This window comes from Papaver somniferum, chromosome 5 (genome assembly GCF_003573695.1).
Source record: "Papaver somniferum cultivar HN1 chromosome 5, ASM357369v1, whole genome shotgun sequence".
Classification (NCBI taxonomy): domain Eukaryota; kingdom Viridiplantae; phylum Streptophyta; class Magnoliopsida; order Ranunculales; family Papaveraceae; genus Papaver; species Papaver somniferum.
The window spans coordinates 171108602-171133898 of record NC_039362.1 but is presented as its reverse complement, the minus strand read 5'-3'; the positions used below and the strand labels follow the sequence as shown (position 1 = coordinate 171133898).

Genomic DNA, 25297 nt, shown 5'->3' with positions numbered 1-25297 from the left:
CAAAGATATTCAGAAATAAGGAACATCCTAACCACTTTTTCTTAAAAAAATCCTAACCTCTTTTTCTTTTCTTAATCAAGATATTTAGAAATAAGGAACAAGTAGCCATAAAAAGTACTCATATTTAAGTCACACTAGCATTGGTATCGGGAGTATGCATCAAAACTATGTTCCTCTTGTCTTTGCTAGTGAAACGGCTACACATATCTGCATAAATTAGGAGAGTTTTGTTGGGATTTTACTAGGTAGATAAAAAAAAAGTGTCGGTATTGTTGTGAGTATCAAACCCTAAAACCAACATCAGTCCTCACCCAAACAGAGAAGAAGAATCAAAAACAAGATCAAGGATAATGATTTGAAGGAAATCAACAATAAGACATGCAATGCAGTTAACCAAATCATCAGTAGCTCCATATCTAAATTTCCGTCTTGTTTTATTATTAATCTTCCCTTGTTTTTCGTTCTTAATTTTTTTATCTCTTTCTTCCACTAATACTAATTTCTTACAAGTAGCCGTAAGAAGTAAATCGGTGCCAGATTTGACTCGGTTGAGAAATGAAGATGAGAAAAAGAAAGAGTTATTATTACGGTCAAGAATTGCTGTGTGTTTAGTAGGTGGAGCAAGAAAATTCGAACTCACTGGACCGTCAATCGTGGAGAATGTGCTGAATGTTTACCCTAATACAGATCTTTTCTTACATTCTCCATTAGATAAAGACTCGTTCAAGTTTTCAATTTTCAAAGACATTGCTCCAAGAATCGCTTCGATTCGCATTTTTAAACCGACTAAGCTAAACGAGACGGAGTCTCAACGGCGCGTCCTCACTCCAAGCGATTCTCCTAACGGCATACAGGGTTTGCTTCAATACTTCAGCCTTGTAGAAGGTTGCTTGACAATGATCAACGATTTCCAAATACAGAATAACTTTACTTACGACTGGATCGTCCGAACCCGAGTATATGGCTACTGGAACGCTCCACTTTCCCCGGATAACTTCTTACCAAATGACCATTACCTAGTCCCATCAGGTTTAAACTACCGTGGATGCAACGACAGACTTGGAATTGGTAATCTCTACACTTCAAAAATCGCACTATCTCGGCTGTCTCTGATACCACAACTAGACGCAGCAGGGTTTCGACAAGTCAACTCGGAGACTTCTTTCAAAGCTCAACTCACTACAGAAGGTGTAAAGTTCTTTGAAAATCATCTTCCTTTCTGCGTAGTAAGTCCTCGCACGTTCGATTTTCCACCGACTCGGTATGGTGTCCCTATTGCATCAATATCGAGCCCAGGTCCACGCAGCGGGGCATTTTGTAGACCATGTAAACCTGTTTGTACTGGTGCATGCGCGGATGAAATAATGCAGATCCTGAAAATAGGATGGAGGATTGAAGGGGGAAACGGAACGATTCAGCTTTGTGATGCTCATGGTGAGTGGGAATCCGGCTGGGAGAATAATTTTGACCGATTTGCAGGAGAGAAGCTCGCGGAGCTTAGGAGACGAGTTATGGAGTCGAAATTCGAAAAATGTGTGAATGATTTTGATGAGATGAAGAAACGGACTGTTAATTGGGATGCCCCAGATGCTAAACAGATTTGTGGAATTGCTTCGAGACGTTAGTAAAGAAAACGCGCAAGTTGTAGTCGTTGCCACCAAGTAAGAGCTGCAAGAAGTATGTAGAAGTATATTTTGTTCATCAAAATACACTAATCGAGTTCTTTGGGGGCGAGGGTGCCTCTCTCGTGGCAGGCCCCTTGATATTTTTGAAATTATACACACTACCACCGTGTGAAAAAAACTACACAATTTGTATTCTAATGTTTGTGGCCCTAAGACAAGTTTTGGGCCTTCCATTTTATTTAAGAACGGTTTTTTAGGTGCCGGTCCTTTTTTTGGGACCATTGTTTTATTTTGAGTAAGACATTAGAAGTAAATCTAGGTCACTCCTTATCTAAATATTTATATTAATACTAAAATTATCCATTTCAATTAAGTTAGTGTAGTGATTAGTTGTATCATTAGGTTAACATAATTAGTGATTAGTGCAAGATTAAATCAAAAAAAAAAATTAAACTAAAAGAAATTAAACTAAACTAAATGATTAGTGCAAGATTAAATCAAATTTAAATTAAAAAAATTGAACAAAGGTTCGGTTGGAAAATATTCTTTGCGACGACCGAACCTTAGTTCGGTTGGGAAATGTTTTTCGCGATGTAACCGAACTATGATTCGGTTGGGAAATATTTTGCGAAATAACCGAACTAAGGTTCGGTTGGGAAATGTTTTTTGCAACTAACCGAACTATTATGTTCGGTTGGGAAATCTTTTTTGCTACTAACCGAACTATTAGGGTTCGGTTGGGAAACATTTTTTGCGACTTAACCGAACCCTTAGTTCGGTTAGGAAATGTTTTTCGCAACGTAAACGGACTGTTATTATGTTGGTAAATATCTTTGCGAAATAACCGAACTAAGGTTCGGTTGGGAAATGTTTTTGCAACTAACCGAACTATTAGGGTTCGGTTGGAAAATGTTTTTTGTTATTAACCGAACTATTAGAGTTCGGTTGGGAAATGTTTTTTGCGACATAACTGAACTAAGGTTCGGTTGGAATTTTTTTTTGCGAAATAGCAAAATTTTTCTTCATGTTCATCATTTCCATTAGGTTCGGTTAGTTCGACAAAGTTTTTCACATAATTCCTAGTTGAACTTCTCTCTGCAACTTCCATTTTCAACTCATTTGATGGTTAATACTCATTTTTCAATCGAACAAGGAACGTCAAGGAAAGAGAGAAGAAGAAGAGAACAATTTTTTTTTTCAAAACTAAAAAATTTCGATTCTCCATTGTTTTTGATTTTGATTTTGATTGTGGCTAATAGATTCATTTAGATTAGATATATATGATTAGATTTATATAGTTATTAAGTTAGTTTTAATTTAAATTAAAGTAAAGGGTAAATGTGTATTTACCTAACTTTAGGACACCCCTTATAAGTATAGGGAGGTTGGCATAATAAGACTATGCTCCCCCAAAAAAACCATGGTCCCTAAAAATGGTTCAATATTTAATGCCTGTGGCCCAAAGACAAGTCTTGGGCCTTCTATTTTATTTTTTTTGGAAACCTATTTTGAGGCATACTAGATTTTTTTGAGGCATATTAAAAAACAACATCACCCCTCATCCACCATTTTTGATAATGACATAATTACCCTTATATATTTAGTGTAAATGATTATGATTATAATTGATTAATTATGACTTTTAAGGATTAATTAAACATTAGATTATTAGTGGTGAATTAGTACAAAACTCAAATTTATGTGAGAGAGTTGGGATTTTTGAGAAGAAGAAGAAGAAGTGAAGAAAAAAAGTTTGGGTTTTGACTTTTGAGATTTTAGTGATTAGAAGTGACCAAAATGTGTGATTCAAATTAGAGGTAAACTTCTATCGAGGTAAATGTGTGATAACTTGTCAGCCGAACCTAGGTATAATTTCAAAAAAATAGAGGTTCGGCTCAAAAGTTATCAGCCGAACTTCACTCAGAAACTGAATCATCCACTAGGTTCGGCTTGAAAAATTGTGGTTCGGCTGGAAAATTGAGGTTCGGCTGAAAATATTGTAAAGTCGCATTAGCCGAACATAGTGTTTCTCTAAATCATACACTAAGTTCGGCTCAAAATTGATACTGCAAGATCAGCCGAACTGATCTTCTGAAAACCCTAATTTCATCTTTGAAATCATATTCTACCGATCAAACAAAATAAAATCAATCAAAAACAAGATGGGTTTGTTATGCATACATTCTAAAATACATCTAAGGGCAATTGAGATTTGGATTTCGCATTCCAACATCGCTCACTTCGATTCGTGTTTCCTTTGTTTGATTAATTTCTTTATTGAATTGGAGTCCTAGATGTTTAAGTTTAAAGTTTATTTTGATTTTTCATTTTAGGTTTTTGAGGATAAGGGAACTATGACAAATTGAAATTATTTAGGGATATATAGGTAATTACACTACCTTTAGACACCCCTTATAAACCCACCCTAGATAATATAATGGATGAGTATGCCTCAAAAAAAATGAGTATGCCTCAAAATAGGTTTCTTTTTTGAGAAAGTAAAGATGAATGTATGTTGACTGACAGACTTTTTCTCATTAGTCTCTGATTGAGCAGTTCATATTTGCCAACACTATTAAAATCTACCACGGGAAGGTCAAGTTTGCTTGTCACATTTTAGTGCCAAAATCTCATTTAACGGTCACTTGATTATATGCTAGAGTCAACTTCGTTTAGGTTAAACTAGAAAGTTTAGGAATGTTGAGACATACAAATATTACTCGGAAGACCTGAAGAAAGTGAATAAGCAACGACTACAACGACAACATCATCCTTCCTCTTGAGCTTAAAAATATTGACTTGAACTATTTCAATTCCTAACGTATATTTCAAATCGTCCTATATTGAAAACATAACATGCGAAGATGTACATATTGTATACATTGTATATACTACTCTAGTATAGAGACATGATCAAATTAGTTTATCATAGTATTAAGTAATTAAGATACGAAGTATAATGTCCGATCCATTTATTAAACTTCGTATTATATGACATCAACGTAATCTTGTATACATTGTTATGATTATGTGTATAGGTTTTGGTGAATATTTCATCCTAGGAAACATTGTTTTACAATTTTTTAAAGGAAGTACATTCATGATCTTGTTTCGTGAATCAAAAGGGAAATCAAGATGTATTGGTCAGGATATTCTTTGTTATGTGAGTCATTTTCTTAAGATAATATAGTGAAGGAAAGGGAAGTGGCGTTCCAATACCATAAAATAATATATGTCCAACACATGTTAAGTTATAATTGATCAACGTTAGTATTTTTCTTACTTTTTGATCGGATCATCTAACTATATTATTTACCTTTATTTTGATTTTCACTATACTCGTGCTTGCCGAATTTTCTGTTTAGTACAGAAGATGACATTTTGTCCTCAAAAGCAATCGATTTTGGCTTGTCCGATAATGTAAAGCAAGGTTAATTAGTTATACTTCTCATCTTCTCTTATGGTAGATTTAAATATTTTGTTGATGCTCCAGTAAAATAGATGGGTTAAATGTACATGAACTTTAAATGCACGAAATGCTTCAAATTGTGGGATGGAAATAAAGAATTCAGAGGTTCCTCGTGTCATTGTGTTAAATTTTTTTTACTGTGACAGGCTCTCACAAAGACATTATCAGTACGGTAGCTTGCTTATTTCCTGGAGCAATCTAAATTGGTGGTGTTATTTCTGGAAGTGAACTGCAGTGGGGTTGACATCAACTAGTATACCTGCTAGATTACCTGGTGGTCCTGGTTAGCAGTTTCAGGTTTTGTAAGTTTATGTAGGCAGTTAGTAAATTTCTATTTATTCCCTTAGAAATTTGATACTTAGAAGAAAAAAAAAGAATTGGTACTTAGAAAAATTTCAGTACTTTTTTGATATAAAATGAATTTATGGAAGAAATTATTGTTAATGTGGATGATGAATGGATTGGAAGGTGTATGTATGGTAATTGAAATTCCGGCTTATTTCTGGCAGAAAATGAAATGTCACTCATATTGTCTAGGTCAAAAGTGGTCGGTATTGACTAATTTTGACTTGGTCAATATTGACTGGTAGTAAAGTTTTCGCAGTTAGAATTTTTTTTTTGTAACAACTGCAGTCTGTTTCAACCTGACATGTAGTAACGGCTTTGGCTTGTCACTAATATGCCACGTAGTAATGGCTCGCGTCTGTTACTGCCATCTTGTTACGAAAAAATTCGTAACGACATTCATCTGTGATTAGTGTGAGATCGTAGCCGCTTGACTTCGTTACAACCCAAAATTCGTAACGGCTACATCGTCGGAATTCAAACATCAAAATTCGTCTACATCGCCAAAATTTCTATTCGCAGATCAGTTGTTACAAAACCGCTGATTGCGTACAGTGTCATGAATACAACAACCCGTTGAGAAGATAAATATTTTATGCATAAGAGAGAAAGCAACGGGAGAAGTTTTGTCCCCAAGTTGATTGCATCAAAGCGGAAAAAAAAAAAACTTACCAGATTGATGATATCTTCCTCTTCCATAAAAAGAGGACAATGTCTTCCTCACTGTGCCCTGCATCGGTTATTACACAGTAGCATGAGACACAATTATATATTTCGACCTACTGAAAAACACGTGAGATTAAATGAATTATTAACTACGTACATATTAAGCTACTGAACTCTGAAAGTAAATCTAATTAACATTATTATTTGGGATTCTGGGAGTCCTCCCAGATCTCAACGTTACTTCGAGAAAAACCGTTAATGTCTTCCTCAGAAACTAATGAGGGAAGGAGTTTCCTCCCACCACGTTGATGATATCTTCTTCCTCTTCCGTTAAAAAAAAAAAGGATAATTAATGTCTTCCTAGTCCTCATCATATCCTGCATTAAACTCATTCAATTATATATGAAAATAAAATCATTGAAAATCTTTAAAATTAATGAAACGCATTAAATTATATATATAAAAATAAAATCGTTGAAATTAATTAGTCTTCCACCTGTTACCAGACCCTAAAACCAACATCAGTCCTCCTAATCCAACCCACACAGAGAAGAATCAAGAAAAACAAGATATGAAGGAAATCACAATGCAGTTAACAAGATCATCAGCAGCTCCATATCTAAATTTCCGTCTTGTTTTATTAATCTTCCCTTGTTTTTCATTCTTACTCTTTTTATCCCTTTCTTCAAAAGACAATAATATCTTTTCGACTTTTAACCCTCTCAGAAACTTTCTTTCCAACTTCTCATCATCATATACATTACCTCCTCTTCCATCATCCATATTAAATTCTTCCGATAGTACTAGTAAATCGGTGTCGGATTCGACTCGGTTGAGAAATGAAGATAACAAAAAGAAAGAGCTACTATTACGGTCAAGAATTGCTGTGTGTTTAGTAGGTGGAGCAAGAAAATTCGAACTCACTGGACCGTCAATAGCAGAGAATATATTGAACGTTTACCCTAATGCAGATCTTTTCTTAAATTCTCCATTAGATAAAGACTCGTTCAAGTTTTCAATTTTCAAAGACATTGCTCCAAGAATCGCTTCGATTCGCATTTTTAAGCCGACTAAGTTAAACGAGACTGAGTCTCAACGGCGTGTCCTCACTGCATACGGTTCTCCTAACGGCATACAGGGTTTGCTTCAATACTTCAGCCTTGTAGAAGGTTGCTTGACATTGATCAACGCCTTCCAAATACAGAATAACTTTACCTACGACTGGATCGTCCGAACCCGAGTAGATGGTTACTGGAACGCCCCACTTGCCCCAGATAACTTCTTGCCAACTCATTACCTAGTCCCAGCAGGTTCAAGGTATAATGGATGCAACGACAGACTCGGAATCGGTAATCTCTACACTTCACAAATCGCACTATCTCGGCTCTCTTTGATACCACAACTAGACGCAGCAGGGTTTCGTCAACTCAACTCTGAGGCTTCTTTCAAAGCTCAACTCACTACACAAGGTGTAAAGTTCTTGGAAAACCGTCTTCCTTTTTGCGTAGTAAGTGCTCGCAGGTTCGGGTTTCCACACGGTCTCCCTGTTGCATCGATGTCGAGTCCAGGTCCACTCAGTGGGGCATATTGTAGACCATGTACACCTGTTTGTGCTGGTCCATGCGCCGATGATATGATGGCGATTCTACCAGGTTGGAGCAGGATTGACGGGGAAAACGGAACAATTCAGTTCTGTGATGCTCGTGGTGAGTGGGAATCCGGCTGCGAGGATAATTTTGACCGAATTGCAGGAGAGAAGCTGGGAGAGCTTAGGAAACGGGTTATGGAGTTGATATTAGAAAAATGTGTGAAAGATTTTGATGAACTGAAGAAACGGACTGTTAATTGGGATGCCCCAGATGCTAAACAGATTTGTGGAATTGCTTCAATAAGTTAGTAGTATTTTAATCTTCTCAGTTCGCAGGCCCTCATGGCCTCATGACATTTTTTGGATTATAGAGTACATACAACCATTTGTATTCTAACATTTGTAGCCCAAAAACTAGTCTTAGGCCTTGAAAGTTTATGAAAACATGAAAAATGAATGTATGTTGACTATTCTTGATTAGGGGTGCAACGGACGGATTTGGAAAATCCAACGGTGTCCGGTCCAATCACCAGCGGATTTGATATCCGCGGATTAGCGGGTGATACGGACCGGATGCGTATTAACCGTGGATTTAGTAATAAAAGAATGTGGATCTTTCTTTCCTTACAAGTATGCACACGAAGTACAACCGTAGAGGCCGACAGAAGTACAACTGCACAAGTGTGCACCGATAAGTAAACGCGGATCAGGAATTATAGAAAATAATTAATTAAACAAAACCAAACCTGTGTACAAAAGAAGACCACCAATGGAATTTCATTTTCTTTACGTTCTGTTGATAATACCCAATCCAGCATATGTGATTGTACTCAATTGAGGTCATCAGTGTAATGAATTTGTTTCCTGTCACTATTGAATTATGGAAATTCAATTTTGGCATCAAAAGAGCTACGATTCAAGATCGTAGTGTTACTGTTCTATTAAACTCAGAATAGTAGTTTACGAACTTACTTCCATTTAACCATGTTAATTATGAATAGTTTTTATCAGATTTCCAAATATCAGAAACAAGTCTCAAGAAGTTGGGATGATCCATCCAAATTTCTTGAAATCTGATGGGAACATTGAAAGGTTTGGGAAATACAAATTACTAAGTCTTGTCAATCCTTACGGTGCGGGTGAATCTGCGGATTTCAAAGTCCAACCGCAACCAAACCGCTAAAAGTGCGGATTTGAGAATCTCATCCGTGTCCGGTCCATAGATCTTGCGGATTGGGTTTCAATCGTAATTTTGCGGACGGATACGGGTGAAATCCGCGATTCCGGATTTTTTGTTCACCCCTATTCTGGACAGACTTGTCCGTGCACATGGACACAACGGGTATAACAAGGAAAAAATATCTAGAAAAATCCGTATGAAATCTGGAAAAATTCATAACTAACTATGGTTTGTTTAAAACTTTGATGACGTCACATCTAAGCAATCCAATGGTTACCAAGACGCGTGTTCAAGTGTTGCTTGCGTACTGCGCGACCAGAAATATATTCCAACTTACATGAAAAATACAGCACCACTTAGTAGGAATATGGGCATCCAACTCAAAATCAATTGGCAACCAGTGGAGTGGCCCTAAGGATTATAAACCCCAGAATTTTAGATAACCCAAATAAAGTGGGACTAATAGTCTCAACATGCGCTCTCACGTGTAGTTATTGGAATATATGAGACGTATATTAAAGAGACCGAGGGAATCGTGCAGTAGGCCTGTCAATATTTGTCCGATATCCGGTATCCGTTTCCGAGTATTCGAGATCCTATAGGATTTTATCCGTTTTATCGGATATCGGATCGGATATCGGATATTTCTTCCTTAACATATCGGAAACGGATTAGACCCCATCCGAAATGTTAATATCCGATATCCGATAGTATAGGAACTTATTTATAATTTATCCTAATTTCGAGTCTAGTATCGGATATTGTCGGATAAATATCCCATAAGTGTCAATTATGAAAATGTTTTACAATGGTTTTTAAGCTTTTTTGTTATAACCGGATACTATCGGATATTTATCGGATATCCGACAGCTTAGCCTATCGGAATCGATATCTGATTTTGATATCCTATAGGATATTATCGGATATCGAATATCCGGTAGTGCTTAACATGTCGGATATCGGATTTCTAAATATCCGACGGATATTCTTCCATTGACAGGCCTATCGTGCAGTGATACTGTGATAGTTTGTGCACTTGAAGATTAAGTCAAAATATCTAAAAGATATGTTTAATTTATTAGTTTCCTGGATAAGTATATTCTGATATTAATTAGGAATATATTTTTTATCTTCTCAACTCTATAAATAAAGTGCAAATGTTATTATAATCTCATCCCAGAATTTCTGACGGTCAATATCATTCATCTTTATGGATTTCTCCGTGGATGTAGGTCGAGATGGCCGAACCAGGTGATATCGTTTGTCCCATCCTTTAGATTCCATGTGAAAAAATTCCTCACATGCAATGTCAATTTTGTTTTAAACGCAAAAGATATGGAATTTATCTTGGGAGATATATGCATCATTAGTTAGTCTATCTATAAAAGGAAACAAAAGAAGCTGTATCAAAAGCAATGAAGATGAGCTAGCTATGATTGAAGATTCTCGAAGAAGACATTGAATTGCTTAAGCTATATTAGTATATATAGAATTTGGGGAATTTTTTTCCTAGCCCAATTTGTTTTTTTTTTGTTATATCTAAAACCCACCATTTAAATTATATATATACATGTTGGTAGCCCATAATTAGTTTTAAATGACTTTGATTACCTTAATAATCTTTTACCTATTTTATTTTTCTTAATAACCGTTGCTAATAAATGCATAAATAATTTCTAAAATCGCTCCTTTTTTATCCGTTTAGCCGATATATTTGAGGTTACTCTAACTAACAATCCCTAAAATCACTCCTTTTTTTTCTTCTTTCATTAAGACATTAATTTGACTATTCCCTAAATCACTCCTGTTTTCCTTTTCCGTTTAACAAATTTACTCATTTGAGTGTGACAGTTCTAATTTCACAATTAGTTGCATCTGGTGAAATTAACCTTTATTATCATTGAAAATTCTGGTTACAACATTTAGTGATAATTATAATTTTTATTTGTTGGAATTAATTATGTTTTGTAGAAATCGCAATTATCTTCAGTTATTGAAAATTCTAGTTTTCACAGTTCATTGATAATCACAATTTTCACTTGCTTGGATTAGTGAAAATTTCAATTTTATCAGTTCGTTGGGAAATTCAAGTTTTTACTATTCAGTGATAATTACAATTAATTGAAAATTCTACTTATAATTATAATTTTCGTTTGTTGGAATTAATTATGTTTTGTGGAAATCATGATTGTCACCCGTTATTCAAAATTCTAGTTTTCACAGATCAGCACTAGTCATAATTTTCACTTGTTTGGATTAGTGAAAAATCCAATTATTATCAATTCATTGAGAAATTTAAGTTTTCACTATTTAGTGGATAATTAAAATTTTGGCTTGTGAAACATTTGTATTTTCTGAAAGTCACAATTATCACAGGCAAATGTGTGAAAAGATAATATATCAACCTAACACAGGTAAAAATTTCATTTTTAGCATGAAACAACATATGTGAAAAAATAATTTTTATCCAAGAAAAATAACAAGTGAAAAGAAAATATTGTTTTTAACTCAAGTGTGATCGTAGATGTTTTTCTTTTTTCTTTCTTTGCAACCAAGGCTCGCTCCATGATGCCACAGTATAAACTTGGGAGGATAAGCTGCCAATAAGCTGTCACATCTTTACGGAATGTTATTGGCCAAATCTTTTTTTCCCTACCGTTAAGATGCCAGTCAAACAAGCCACCTATTCAGTTTTTCTCTCCTTAACAAAAATAGCAGAAGAATAGGAGGATGCTCCCCATAACAGCCGGAATTTATGGTAGCAAATAAATGGACTCATTACATTCGTACATATGAAGGTGAGGATAATCCGTTCCTACATCTACGCCCATAACTAAAGGACCATTATGAAGGGATTTTTTTTTAAAATATTTTTGCTAATAATATTTAACTAACTAAGGTTAGATTAGTCCATCTGAAAATGTGAAAATGTAAATCTAAACTCAAACTATTATTATTAACCGTTGATCATATTTTTTGGGCTATACATATATATACCATCGACGGGTTTCTAGAAAAGAGATGAACCAAATTCGGGTTCCTCCCAAATTTCCACTCTTAGAGCAACTGCAGTAGACGACTAAACCCAAATTTGGTGTCGAGTGGGCTGGCGTAATGGGACGGATCATCGATCAAAATTTGATCAAAGAGTAAAACACTGACCAAATTTGGTCGGGGATTAAGACCAAATTCAAATATAGTCGGGCGCAATGTAGTTAATATCGGATATCGGTTCATCTCGGCCGGGACCGATACACTGGTACGATTTTATATCGGGGATATTATCGTTGAAATATCGGTTCTAGATTTAGAGACTATAATTTTATATTAAACATTTTCTCCACACATTTTCGGATAAGATATAATAGATAACATCAATTTTATCAAAAAAACAAAAGAGTAACTTTAGTAACTTGCTTCGAGAGCTACATGCACCTCTACTAGCACCTGGAAGACTTTCTTCGCCAAAATTACCCTTAAACTTTATAGAAAACGACCAATACCGTCTCATATCGGGAAATGTAGGAAAATTTCGTATCGACCGATACGGCCGATATTTGACCGAAACGGCCGATATTCGACCGATACGGCCGATATTATCGGGAGAATATCGTATCCCAGATATCCTTCTTATCGTATCGTTCTGGGCCGATATCCGAAATATCCCCGATATATCGACCGATACGGCCGATATTGACTACATTGGTCGGGCGTTTATATAATGTCTGCCTACCCGACGGGCGTTGGTATAATGTCCGCCTGTAGCCGCGCGTTCGTAAAGTTAACGCCTGATGCAGGGCGTTGGTATAATGTCCGCCTGGATGGGGCGTTGGTATAATGTCCGCCTGGATGGGGCGTTGGTATAATGTCCGCCTGAATGGGGCGTACGTAATGTTAACGCCTCTCTTGAGGCGTTGATATAGTCATGATCCCACCTTCACAAAGTTTTGAAAACTTTGCTTAGGGCGTTGTCTTTATCAACGCCCCATTTTTATTTTTTTTTGAACCCGGGCGAACGTATAATCTCCGTCCCACACACCAGGCGTTGCTATAGTTCACGCCCCATACAGGCGTTATCTTTATCAACGCCCCATACCAGGCGTTATCTTTATCAACGCCCCATGCCAGGCGTAATCTTTATCTACGCTGGACGATGAAACGGACTTTATATCAACGCGCGACCAAATTTACTCGTCACCCGCTACGCCACAGGACGGACTAAACCCAAATTTGATCTTTTTTTTTAGTCTTTGGTCTTTAGTTATGCTCGCACCACTTTGGACGCTCTTAGGGAACTAAATTGCTTACCTTTTATATTTTCTTTAATTTATGTTTCACTGTAAATATGTAAACAACAAGATATAAATACAAGTTTTCTTTCAATGTCATAAACTCTGTATCCTTTTTGAGCATGACGATAACCTACAAATTTGCACGGTCTAGATCGCGTGTCAAATTTATGTTCATGTTTTTGGCAAAACAAAGACAACCAAAAACATGTAAAGCCTTATAATTAGGCGGAGAACTGAGAAGTGCCTCATGAGGCGATTTATAATCCAAAATAGGTGTGGGCATTTTATTGATTGAAAAGGTTGCAGTGAGGATACATTCACTCCAAAAATATTTGCTTGAATGCGCAAGGCACGAGCGACATCTAACAAGTGCCGGTGCTTACGTTCTACGATTCCATTTTTCCATGGGTACTAGTGCAACTTCGTTGATGAATTATTCCGTGATCTTGGTACCGTGATTGCATCTCATTTGAGAAAAATTCACTGCCACTATCAGATTGAATGGTCTGTAATTGAGGTAAAACTACTTTACCCCATCCGGAGTTACCGTGAATCTTGGACTGAAATTGAGTGATGACATAGGTATAAAAATATTTCATGAGCTTAGGTGTTTCAGATTTATTTTTCATTAGATAAACCTAAGTACAGATTGAAAATGAGAATTATCCAACTAACAGATTGAAAATGAGAATTATTATTATTTATCTACTGCGACGTTTGCACTTGGCATAGAAGCTTCTTGCACAGTTGAGAGAAGAGATAATAGTTTGTCATATTGTGCAGTAGTGAGAGTAAATAGTGGTTTATACGATCAGAACTTTGTAAAGAAGAAATGAGGACAGTTCCTTTCTTAACTTCTGGTGGCTTCCCATGAGACTTGAAACATTTGGATTTAATATGACCTACTTTACCACAATAATCACAGTAAGAACTTCTTCATCTGTGAGAGTGACGTGAAGTTCTATTGCTAGTAGAATTATTTCGTTTGGAAAATTTTCTTGAATAGCTAGCATGGCAGAATGAATGGGGGAAACTGAGTTATTATCTAACTCGTCCAATGATGATTTGAACTTTTGAAAATACTCGGAAACAGACATATCATCTTGTGTGAGACCGGTAGCTTTATGGATTTTTGATTGTGCTGAGCGCTCTTGAATGAGAACCCAAATATCGTGGGCAGTTGCATCATACGGGATGCTTGATCGAATATCAAAATCGACAGAATTTAAAAGCCAAAAACTTACCATATCATTGTGTCGCTTCCACTTGCATAACTTGAATGGATCAGTTGGTCGTTCAACAGTTTCGTAAATGGAACTCATTAACTGGTTCCTTGTTAGTATCATGGTTGTAGTGTTCTTGGATTGATAAAGACCATAAGGATCAGCGGAATTTGAAGTAGGTGAGACAACGGTATTATTCTTTGTCATTTTGGTGAGTGATTTAATATGATTAGGACCGTAAAAAAATATTATTTATTTATTAATAACCTCTCGATACCATAACAAAAATTTTAAAGGCAAAGAGATTTTTCCCTTCGGTTTTAGAAAAATAGGAAAAGAAAACTTGTATTTATATATTGTTGTTTACATGTTTAGATTGAAATAGAAATTAAATAAAATATAAAAGGTAATCAAATTAGTTCCCTAAGATACAAAATTCTATACTAATTTTACATATATTCCTTAAGCAATTTAATGTCTTCTTCGAGAATCTTCAGTCACAACTAGCTCATCTTCATTGCTTTTGTTACATCTTATTTTGTTCCCTTTTATAAGAAGGCTAATTGATGCGTATATCTCCCAAAATAAATGTAAGATATATGACATTTTTTTTGGGAGATATACGCATCAATTAGTCTACCTATAAAAATCAGCGAAATAAGTTGTATCAAAAACAATGAAGATGATCTAGTTGTGATTGAAGATTTTCGAAGAAGACATTGAATTACTTAAGCTATATATATGTAAACATTAGTATAGAATTTTTTATCTTAGAGAAATAAATTGCTTATCTTTATATTTTCTTTAATTTCTATTTCATTCTAAATATGTAAACATATATAAATACAAGTTTCTTTTCCACTTTTTCTGCAACGGAAGAGACAAATCCCTTTGCCATTAACATTCTGAGATGATAATTACAATTATATTTGGACCTTATTTATAGAGTTCAAAATATGAATAACATATTCCTACTTAATAACAAAATATACTTATTAGGAAACTAAAAGATTATACATATCTTCTAGATATTTGATTTATTTTTCACATGCGCACACGGTCACTGCACAATCACCTTGGGCTCTCCAACAAAATTGATCAATATCATTCACCCTTAGTTTTGATCTGCTTACCAAAATGAAATAGAAAGGATGAGACAAACGATATTACGTGGTTCGACCATCTCGACCTACGTCAACGAAGAAACCTATAAGGGTGAATGATATTGATCATTCGAAATTTTGAGATGAGATTACAATAGCATTTGTGCTCTATTTATAGAGTTGAAAAAATGAAAAATATATTCCTAATTAAAATCATAATATACTTAACTTAATTAGAATACTTATCTAGGAAAAGGTTTGATATGTAGATCAAAACTAACATGGATATCATTGATTTGACAAACAACAAAAATATTAATCAACAATAAAACAAAAAAAATTAATAAATCTACACACCAAAATAATAGTGGAGACAAACGATAGTATGTGGTTTGGTCATCTTGACCTACGTCCACGGAGAATCGCATAAGGGCGAGTGATATTGATCATCTGAACTTCTGAGATGAAATTACAATTACATTTGCACTCTATTTATAGAGTTGAGAAGATGAAAAATATATTCCTAATTAATATCAGATATAGAAGAAGAAGTAATTAACGTGGTTCGACACTAATGCCTACATGCACGAAGAAACCCTGTAGGGTGAATTAAATTACTGATCTCCAGATTGATGATTCTAGGATAAATTACATTTACAAAAAAACTCTTATTTATAGAGCTCAGAATATAAACTAAATATCTTATAACTTAATTAGAATACTTATCTAGGAAAGTAAACCATTACATAATAATAATAATATCTTAAAGATATTTGACCTAAGTCTTCCCTTTGATTTTGCAAGATCTTCCCGGTAAGCTGGAACCACTGCACGTTCACCTATGTATCTTCCATATATATAACATTTATTTTAATATATTGAAATATATGGTGCGCTATGTTGCACGGATCCGGACACGGGACACAGTTACGACACGATAAGGTTACGAAGACACGACAAATCTAAAAAAAACGGGTTGCGGGGACACGTTATATATATAACTGACATCATTAAAATGAAATATTACTACAATCTACACAACAAAATAATTACTCTTATTTTTAAAATATTTGATTACTAATTATATCAAATTAATAATAATGTAATAATGGTAAAGTGTTTCATGAATAATGCTTAGATTTGACTAAAACAAGAAAAACTTAGCGTCGCGTTCAGTTTATTTTGATTTTCCAAACCAAAATAAATAATTTATGACGTGCCCGAAAGTATCCAGTTGGTGTCCGCAAAGTGTCCACTATCAATTTTCACGCGACACGTGATGTGGCGTGTCCATCGAATGTCGAGAAGTGTCGTAACCGTGTCATGTCCGTTCGTGTGTCCGACACGGTTACCAAACGTTTCTTGGAGTGTTCGTGCAACATAGATGGCGCGTATATTGGAGAGACCAAGGTGATTGTGCAGTGACCGTGTGCTCACATGAAGAATAAACCAGATATCTAGAAGATATGTATAATCATTTAGTTTGCTAATAAGTATATTTTTATATTAAGTAGGAATATACTATTATTCATCATCTCAACTCTACAAATAAATTGCAAATGTAATTGTAATTATCATCTGAGAATGTATGCAAAGTGTCATTATTGTAAAAAAAGGCTTGTTGCTGACCCTGTGAAGAATGGGACTCTAGGTTGATTGCTCATCTAAAGAGATGCAACATCTTAAGAAGGAACGCCTTTTTTATTTTGATTGGTAAAAAATTGGTACCGACGAGTTTCGAACTTAGGTCACTGGTGTCACCACAAAGTAGCTTTATCACTATACTACAGTGACATCGGCTATAATAGGTAAGGTAAGCTCGAAAACTGTCCTTACCTCTTTTGTTTTTTGATCGGGAAGAAGGAACAACCAGTTATGAAGATGTTTGAATTTCCTTTTTGCTATTCAAGAGAAACTAGTCTCTTTGCAAATTTAGTGTTTCCCTTAATGTTTGGTAAATTTTGATGTATTTAAAATTTAGAAAGAAATCTTTTGATGATAAGTCCAGAAAAATTTGCTTGTTACCTATGAGGAACTAGTAGAAATGAACCTTTTTATTTCCAGAACTTTCGGTTTACCGAAACTGGCTGATGTGATAGAGAAAGGTTTTATAAGTTGTCATAGACTTGGATCTAGCAACAACAACAAAATGATATTCAATTTTTTTGTTAAATAGTAAGTTTATTCTACTATACCAATAGACCAAAGCATGGCAGCGAAAATGAGTGAAGCGTCATCTATCAGACAGGACTCAGGGTTCAAAAACCAGAAATTCATCCAATCAATAAAATTATAAACACTAAAGTCTATCGAATTGATATGGATCCTAATAGCAATCCAAATACCTCTAGGAAACGGACTACAGATAAGAACATGCATTATATCTTCACCAGAATGAGATCACCTAGGGAAAGTAACAGAGACAATATGCATTCCAAATTGCAAGGAAGTCCTGACTGGTATAGCCTTCCTGGACGATTTCTATTGGAAAATTTAAATTATGTGAGGAACTCTCAGTTTCCCGATAAACTTCCAAAGATCGGTACTAGAGGAAGGTATATGACCTATGAGATCCAAGTAAGCATATTTATAAATAAATCTAGTATTCTTAGTAAGTTCTCAAGCCCTCCTATCCGTAGTGTGACACTGGCTTAGCGGAATAGTGACAATTTTCTCAATAGAAGCATTACCAATATGATGTGTTTTTAGCCTTGGAAGAATCCAGGGTCCAGTGGGCTGATCAATAAAATAAGACACCTTAAGGGAAGGGTTTTAGGAATCTGGGGATTAGGAGTAGCAAATCCTATACTGGAGATCCAGTTATCGCACCAAGGAAATGAATTGACCATCACCAACAATCAAATATATAAAATGTTTAATCAGTTATTTGATAGTAAGCAAACATCTCCAAGTCCAAGAGAAAATCCCAAGACTTTTAGCTTCTAAAAAATCAGTATTCGAGAAGAATCTACATTTTAAAGTTCTTCCCAACAAGGAGTTAAGAAATTTAATAAGTCTCTTGGAATTTCTAGCAAGAGCATCTAAGTTATTTAACTCAGATTTTCTAAAACCAAGTGTTAGAGCATCGCTAAGTCAAACTTGCAAGTTTTTCTATCTCAAACTTATTGTTATTGTTAGTTGTACAAAACTATAACTTGATTTCTAATCTCGAACTAGGATTTGAGCATGGCAGTTGAGTGTCAGAGATCACGAATTAACTATTAAAGATTGAAGATGGAGGACAAACAAAGACATTTACGATGAATTCATCAATAACAAAGAGGTATGTGAAGATTGATTTATCCTATTTATTCAAATATATACCACTGTATCTTACAAGACTATGTCGTATGATTTTACTAGATTTCATATTTAAATTAAGAAGTTTTAAGTTCAACCATATCCTGTATAAAACTCTAGGAACATGATTCAATAAATAATGGTTGTTTTATATATTTGACAATAACTATGGTTTTTGGTCACGGCTGTCATTGTCACGGTTCTACCTATTAACGTGACTAGAGTTTTGTTCGTCCCGGGTGTATATGTTTCCGAGACCATTTGATATTTCTTTGGTTACGGATATGTCCCCCTCGTGTCTATTTTACATCAATCCACCATAAGCACCCGATTAAATTTAGAACTGCTTCGGTTTCTTAACCCAATTTCCTCTCCACAGTAACCCACGATCTACTAGACTACTCCAACTCCCTGCACCCTCTTAACCCAACTTCTATTCTCCCAATCTCAAAATTAGGGAAACCATTCCTCTTTAGATCTTCTGTCTTCCTTTCAATCCCAAATAATCTAAACTAATAAGAAGTTTAATTTGAGATTGATGGTGAATTTTAATCAGTCAGTCAAGGTCAGTCGATTTTTTCTTTTCTCTCTCTCGATCTCTATACGAAGTTCAGAAAAGTTTAAAGCTAGAGGACTACGCAGTAATCAATGTATGTTGCTATTTGATGGTGAAACTGATGTTGGATTAAATTCAATCGGCTTGTATTTTTTTTCTGGTAAGAGTCTTTAAGCATATAGGTTAATCTTTAGACTTGCCTTTGGTTAATATATGTAATAATTTGATGTAACTGTTAATTAGTGAATTTTAGGGTTGTCTTATCTGGATTCATGGCACATTATTTTTCCAATTTTGTTTGTGTTTGAATTTAAAAATAGTTACCCTCATTTAAGCATTTCCTCAACATCTTATTTTGTGGTGCTACTTATTTAACAGATGAATTGATTTTCTATGTTGCTTTGACAGTGAATTCCAAAGATATATCATATGGGTAACTGATCCAGTTGACATTAGATTCTTGCACTTATAAGGCTGTATGAAAAATCCAACTCCCCTTCCAGAGATTACTCTCCTTCTTCATTGGTGTTTAATTGTATGTATTTGATATGCTTAACCTAATGTGACTTTGATTTGATTTTGCAGCAGCAATTGAATATTATACCTACTGAGGCCTTTCCATATGAGACTTTAGAGCTCTGGTTTTGTTGTCGTTCAGTTATATATGGTTAAATTGCAGGTAACAATAACATTTTGTCTCATCAGCTGAGATATTCAATATCTTTGTAGCTTCATATTGTGTTGATTTTTAAGTTCGGTAATTACTTTTCTCCTGCATGTCCTTTATCCACTTATTATACACAATTCGTGTATCTGAATTACCTGAAAACTTTGATGCATAATACCAAATCAAGGGCAGTGGTGCCAAGTTAGATGGACTGTAAATCGGTTTCGTACATGTTGAGTTTGTTTTAGTGGGATGAACTGCGAAGGTTCGTCAACTATTTCTGCATCTTTTTAATGAAACAGGAAGTTAGTTTGGCACGAAAGTTTGCTCTATTTTCTCTAGCGCCACGGTAGTTGGTTTACAAGACCACTGTAAGGCGATGCTTACTGCTATCATAGCCTAATGCCTTTAGGTACTGTTCAGCTTATAAGTGGACCGTTCATATAAGGATGGGGAGCCTTTTTTTATCTTGGTATATTATCTCTTTCACAAGATCAGTCAGTTCTGTCCTCATTGTATCCTCTTTTGCTATAGGTAATAATTAAGTGGTTATTGTACGTTGTTACATCTGAATGTGAAATTTCTTTTTTATTCTGTAGATGCGGGCCACAACCAAACCTTAAGACTTTAAGGAACTACGACTTTCTTGATGAAGATCACCTTAAAACTAAGTTCATTGTGACAGGTTTTTCTGTATGCCTACTGTTTCCTCCATTTAGACCTTATTAGTCTTGTTTCTTACATGATCTCTTCGATCCAGGCACCCCCAGCACCAAAGATCCTCAATTCCATGATAAGAGATTGGTTTCTCAACTAAATGGAAAACGACCTTTAGAAATCTTTTGATTGAGGGATTTAATCATCACCTTTTTCTGTTTCTTTGTCATGTAAATCGTTAGGCATTAAACTATTTTTTCGGGATAATTTCCTGCGAACCACAGGTATCTGCTGCATAGGAAAAAAAAGAAGCAGTTTACGAGAGATCCATCTGAGATGCAATCTGCAATTTGATCTCAGGGTCCGATGCAGTAAGTTGACATACTATGATTCTATATCAGACAATAGTTTGTTATACTTTCTTTTTTGATTAGTTCAACTTACATGAATAATAATTTCCCACCTTAGAAGCAACACGTAATCGCTTATATTCTCATCTACCGCTAAACCTCAATACAAATTTATATGCAAGTTAAATTACTTTCCTGGGTAAGGGTAATATCTTTTGTATGGACTCTCACTAAAATTAAATGATTATATCTAACCGAATATCTATTTCCTACAGGTGATCCCATGTTAACTAGCTTGTTATCTCCTCATTCTTTTTTGTTTAGTTTTGTAGACCTTTACACTTGATAGTTGACATGCAATCTAAAAACTGCATGCTCTGTATAAATTGCTTGATTTGCTGTATAAATTCATGATATTTTCTGTTGTTGCTTTCCCTATTTTATACTTATGGTGTAGGATGATCTGGCACTTGTGCAATGTAGGATCTTGTACCGTAACTTGATGAATACACTTTGTTTTAATTTTATGTCTTGCAGCCAAGGAAAATCCCAGCGGCAGAGTTTGGAGGAGCTCTTGCGGTATGAGTATGCATGGCATCTTTAGTAAACAAGACCTGGATTAAGCACGCAATAAAAATGCAGTTGTCCTTTCGAAACTTTGTTGAGGCTTCATGCCCCTCTAATCATTTGAAAATCGCCCAAACATCAGTTTTCATTTCACTCTATAAGACTATCGGGGATGTTTCAAATCAAGTGTGATAGCTATCAACTTGAAACCGTATAGGATTGTGAATTCCATTACAAAAACCTCACTACTGAAGTTAGAATCGGATAGGTTCTCAAATCTGGTTGCAAACCACTATAAACTGAATTCGTGAACGATCACAGTTTGCAAAACGAACTTTCTTTATGTTGTTCGCAGATTGCCACGGTTTACAAACCAAAGTTCCCGTCGCTCACGAGCTGCCACAGTTTCCAAACCCATCTTGCAAACCACTATATTCCTAATCTTCTTCCATATACTCAAATGAAATCTATATTTAAAATTTTTTTCTTTTGGTTTAATTTCACTTTCTCTTTTAACCTTTCAGCCTCAAATCCCTAGCAAAAGAAAAGAAAGTTTCTTTAAAAAATTTCCCAATATGAAAAACATGTATAATCTTAAGTCCAATAATATAGTATTATTTAATGGCTAATGTTGGATGTGTGATTTCGTTTTCCACACCCGATTTTATCATGGATTGTTTTGTTAAGTTTTCTTCCTGCAATTAATATAAGTTTCACATAAAACAAGAAAGTTTGTCGCTTTTGACATTGCAATATATGGTTGTTTTGTGTTGGTACAATCCTGATGCTCATTTTGCTCATTTTGCTTCCCCATCTGTGTTCACTTTAAGCCAGTCTTCAAAGGGTGGTATCCATCCAGTTGAGATAGTGCAAGATTGTCGGTTGTTGTTGATGATGGTTGGTGATGGTGTGAAAGGTGTTGAGGGTGACAGATGGTTTCTCGCCCAAACATATTTCGTGTGCATTAGGAGAATGATGTGGAATGTTTGGGCTGGTGTTTGGGTGGTGTTTTTGTAGACTGCTGAGTTTCTGACTAGCCATAGGTGTCAGGTAGTGAAATACAAGATTGTTTTTTGTTCTTTGGGGAGTTGTAGGTCAAGAAGTTGGTGCAGGTTGTGGACTGGTTGGATTGGGATTTTGTTATTTTGGTTTGTTGATAGGTGACCAAAGATGAGGCTCAAAACATCTTGAGCCACAGACATTGGAATAACATGTGGGTTGTTGTTTCAGGTGCACTCTTACAAACTGGGCATTGGTCGGTGGTGGTGATATGCATTCGGTGGAGGGTTGCGAAGGTGTGTAATCCTTCCAGGTTGGCTTTCCACAGGAAAAGCCTGATTTTTGGGGGGTATTCAGCCTGCCAGATGGTTTTGAAATTGTTGGGTGGTGGTTGTTGGGTCTGGTGATGGGTGTTATTGGTTTGGTTGGTGATTGCCTTGTAGCCGGTTTTTGTGGTGTAGTTGCTTATTGTGGAGTATGGCCAAATCAACTTGTTTGGTGAAGGTGTGGGTGGAAGGTATGTACTTTGGATGTGATGTGTAGTGGGTGTTGGAAAGTTGGTGTTGATTTTGTCATGTATCCGGGTATTGGAGTCAGGATCGATGATGTCTGAGACGAAGTGGATCGACATGTCAGGGCAAGGATCTGGTAGTGGGTGTTGTTGTATCCAGTTTGCAGTTATGGGAGTATCTCTTACATTACCAATTTGATGAAACATGTGTGACTGAAGGATTGGAGCTAACTTACACATGCTTTTCCACATGTTGTTGGCTATGTTTGGTGCAGATATCAGAGAAATCAAAATGTGTTGGTGTCTGACATATTTTTTATTGAGAACTGATGAGCAAAGCGAATTCGGCGATTCATGTAGCTTCCAAAGTCTTTTTAGTAGGAGTGCCTTGTTATAATATGCACTATCCCGGATTCCGAGACCTTCTTCTTCTTTTGTTTTGGTGATTTTAGTCAAGCCAATTGGGTGTGATTTCCTGGTTGCTTATCGTGATCCCAAAAAGATATTCTGGTAATCTGGTCCATCTGCCGATGATGTGAGTTGGCAGTAACTGTGTTTGCGTGACGTGGTTGGATGTTGGAGTGATGATTAAGACGAATCTGTCGGCTTGGTTCACGCATTTGGTTATCCAGCCTGCAGATTTCCTGTTTAACCTGTTCATTAGCTCAACAAACATATGAGACGAGTTCCTGCCATTTTTGAATTGTATACCAAGGTATTTTGGTGGTGTTTTGGTGGTAGGGATTGAGAACAACTGTGAGAGCCAAGCAGTGGTTGATGGGTTGAGGTTGTGATGATTGATTTGGAAAGGTTGAACTTCGAACAATATTATATATAAAAAGAGTAAACACATATTTTAAGAATATCAAGGTGTATAGACTAATTTGTAGTATGTAGCATGGGTAAACATCTGAAAAAAAAAAAGACCACATAATTGTTTTAGCACACTACAAAAAGTATAAGGTCAATTATTCCAAAAAAAAAAAAAGCTATACGGTCAATTTCGTTTATCTTTAAAGTAAATACAAAAGAAAAAAGAAAAAAAAATGTCATTCAAAATGATTCTAACCGACTTCCAAGTCTTTTCCAATATCTAAAAGTTTGATCCCAAGGTTTCTGCAGCTTTCTATAATCAGTTTCAAGACCAACGAAGATAAATCAAATATAAAAATTGTTACTTTAATAATTTCTTCCTTCAGAACTGTAAGCTGATATGAATCCATGATTACCTGAACCGAATGAAATAAGTTAATTTGCCTAATTAAAACAGAACAATCCACGGTTAAGAGAAAATATATAGAAGTGCATTATTTATAACGTCTGCTCTAAGATGAGTAAAAACTTCGACACCACCATTGTTGTCATGGGTTACTGTCATCGTATACTAAAAGTAAAAAAATATCATGTGATATATTCCCATATTGTATGTATTTTTTCATATTTTTTAAGGATAATGCACTTATAATAAATTATTATTGTGGTTTTAATATATAATTTTTAGTTTTTATTATTGAGTTAGCGTTAATGTATATAATAAATACATTGAAATATTAAGGGCGCTTTAGCGAGTTTCAAAAAATATTTTATGAAAATATACTTTGTAGTATAATAAGGATTATCATTTTATTTTCATTTCGTAGATACTTTTCCAAGCATGATTAACTTGTTACAAGCAATAGGATAATTCGGGCCCAATACTCAAAGATAACTTGTGAAGAAATATTATCTAATAGGTGTATAGTTACGCTAGAGGTCGATGTTATGATGTCTGGGGAAAAATGTAATATAACAAAATTCCTAGGATGAATACAATGATGTTTGGTCAACCCAGTGATGTTTTTTTCATTCTAATGAATTCCTTATAGTGTTTCTAACCAGTACGTAGCACGATCAAAAAGTCGTTAAAACAAAAGTACAATCTTTCTTTTATTTCATAACATATTTAATAACAAGAATCATAACGTGCTCTACAGTTTAGTTCAGTACTTGCAAAACATATAGATCCTCATTGTAAGAAAATAACAACCAAAAACCCCATATCAAAGGTTTATTTTATTTACACCCTTAATATGTTTAGGTTAGTTCAAATAAAAAGCATCATCATGGATAAAACTTTAGGTGCCAGTCGAGTTCTTCGTGCTTTTAGGTTCGGGAATTCGAGTGACTGGAAGTCATTAATGGTATATTACTAAATTTAGG

General features: G+C 35.2%; 2 protein-coding genes and 1 long non-coding RNA gene across 4 annotated transcripts; all 3 read left to right on the top strand.

Moving 5' to 3' along the window:
* Nucleotides 1–232: 232 nt before the first annotated feature.
* LOC113278120 lies at nucleotides 233–1826 on the top strand. Its single transcript, XM_026527046.1, has one exon. The coding sequence runs from the start codon at nucleotides 384–386 to the stop codon at nucleotides 1623–1625; it is 1242 nt and encodes a 413-aa protein (XP_026382831.1). The 5' UTR covers nucleotides 233–383; the 3' UTR covers nucleotides 1626–1826.
* A 4831-nt stretch (nucleotides 1827–6657) lies between these two features.
* On the top strand, nucleotides 6658–8167 carry LOC113278119. The gene has a single exon (XM_026527045.1). It carries the CDS (start codon nucleotides 6677–6679, stop codon nucleotides 8000–8002), a length of 1326 nt encoding a protein of 441 aa, XP_026382830.1. The 5' UTR covers nucleotides 6658–6676; the 3' UTR covers nucleotides 8003–8167.
* An 11031-nt stretch (nucleotides 8168–19198) lies between these two features.
* LOC113283639 lies at nucleotides 19199–24022 on the top strand. 2 transcript variants are annotated; one of them, XR_003327550.1, is made up of 6 exons: nucleotides 19199–19507; nucleotides 19756–19823; nucleotides 19933–20026; nucleotides 20317–20486; nucleotides 20614–21042; nucleotides 21559–24022. It is a non-coding gene; the product is annotated as an uncharacterized LOC113283639 (long non-coding RNA). The 2 variants fall into 2 exon arrangements; XR_003327549.1 differs by having other exon boundaries at nucleotides 19933–20486.
* Nucleotides 24023–25297: the final 1275 nt, after the last annotated feature.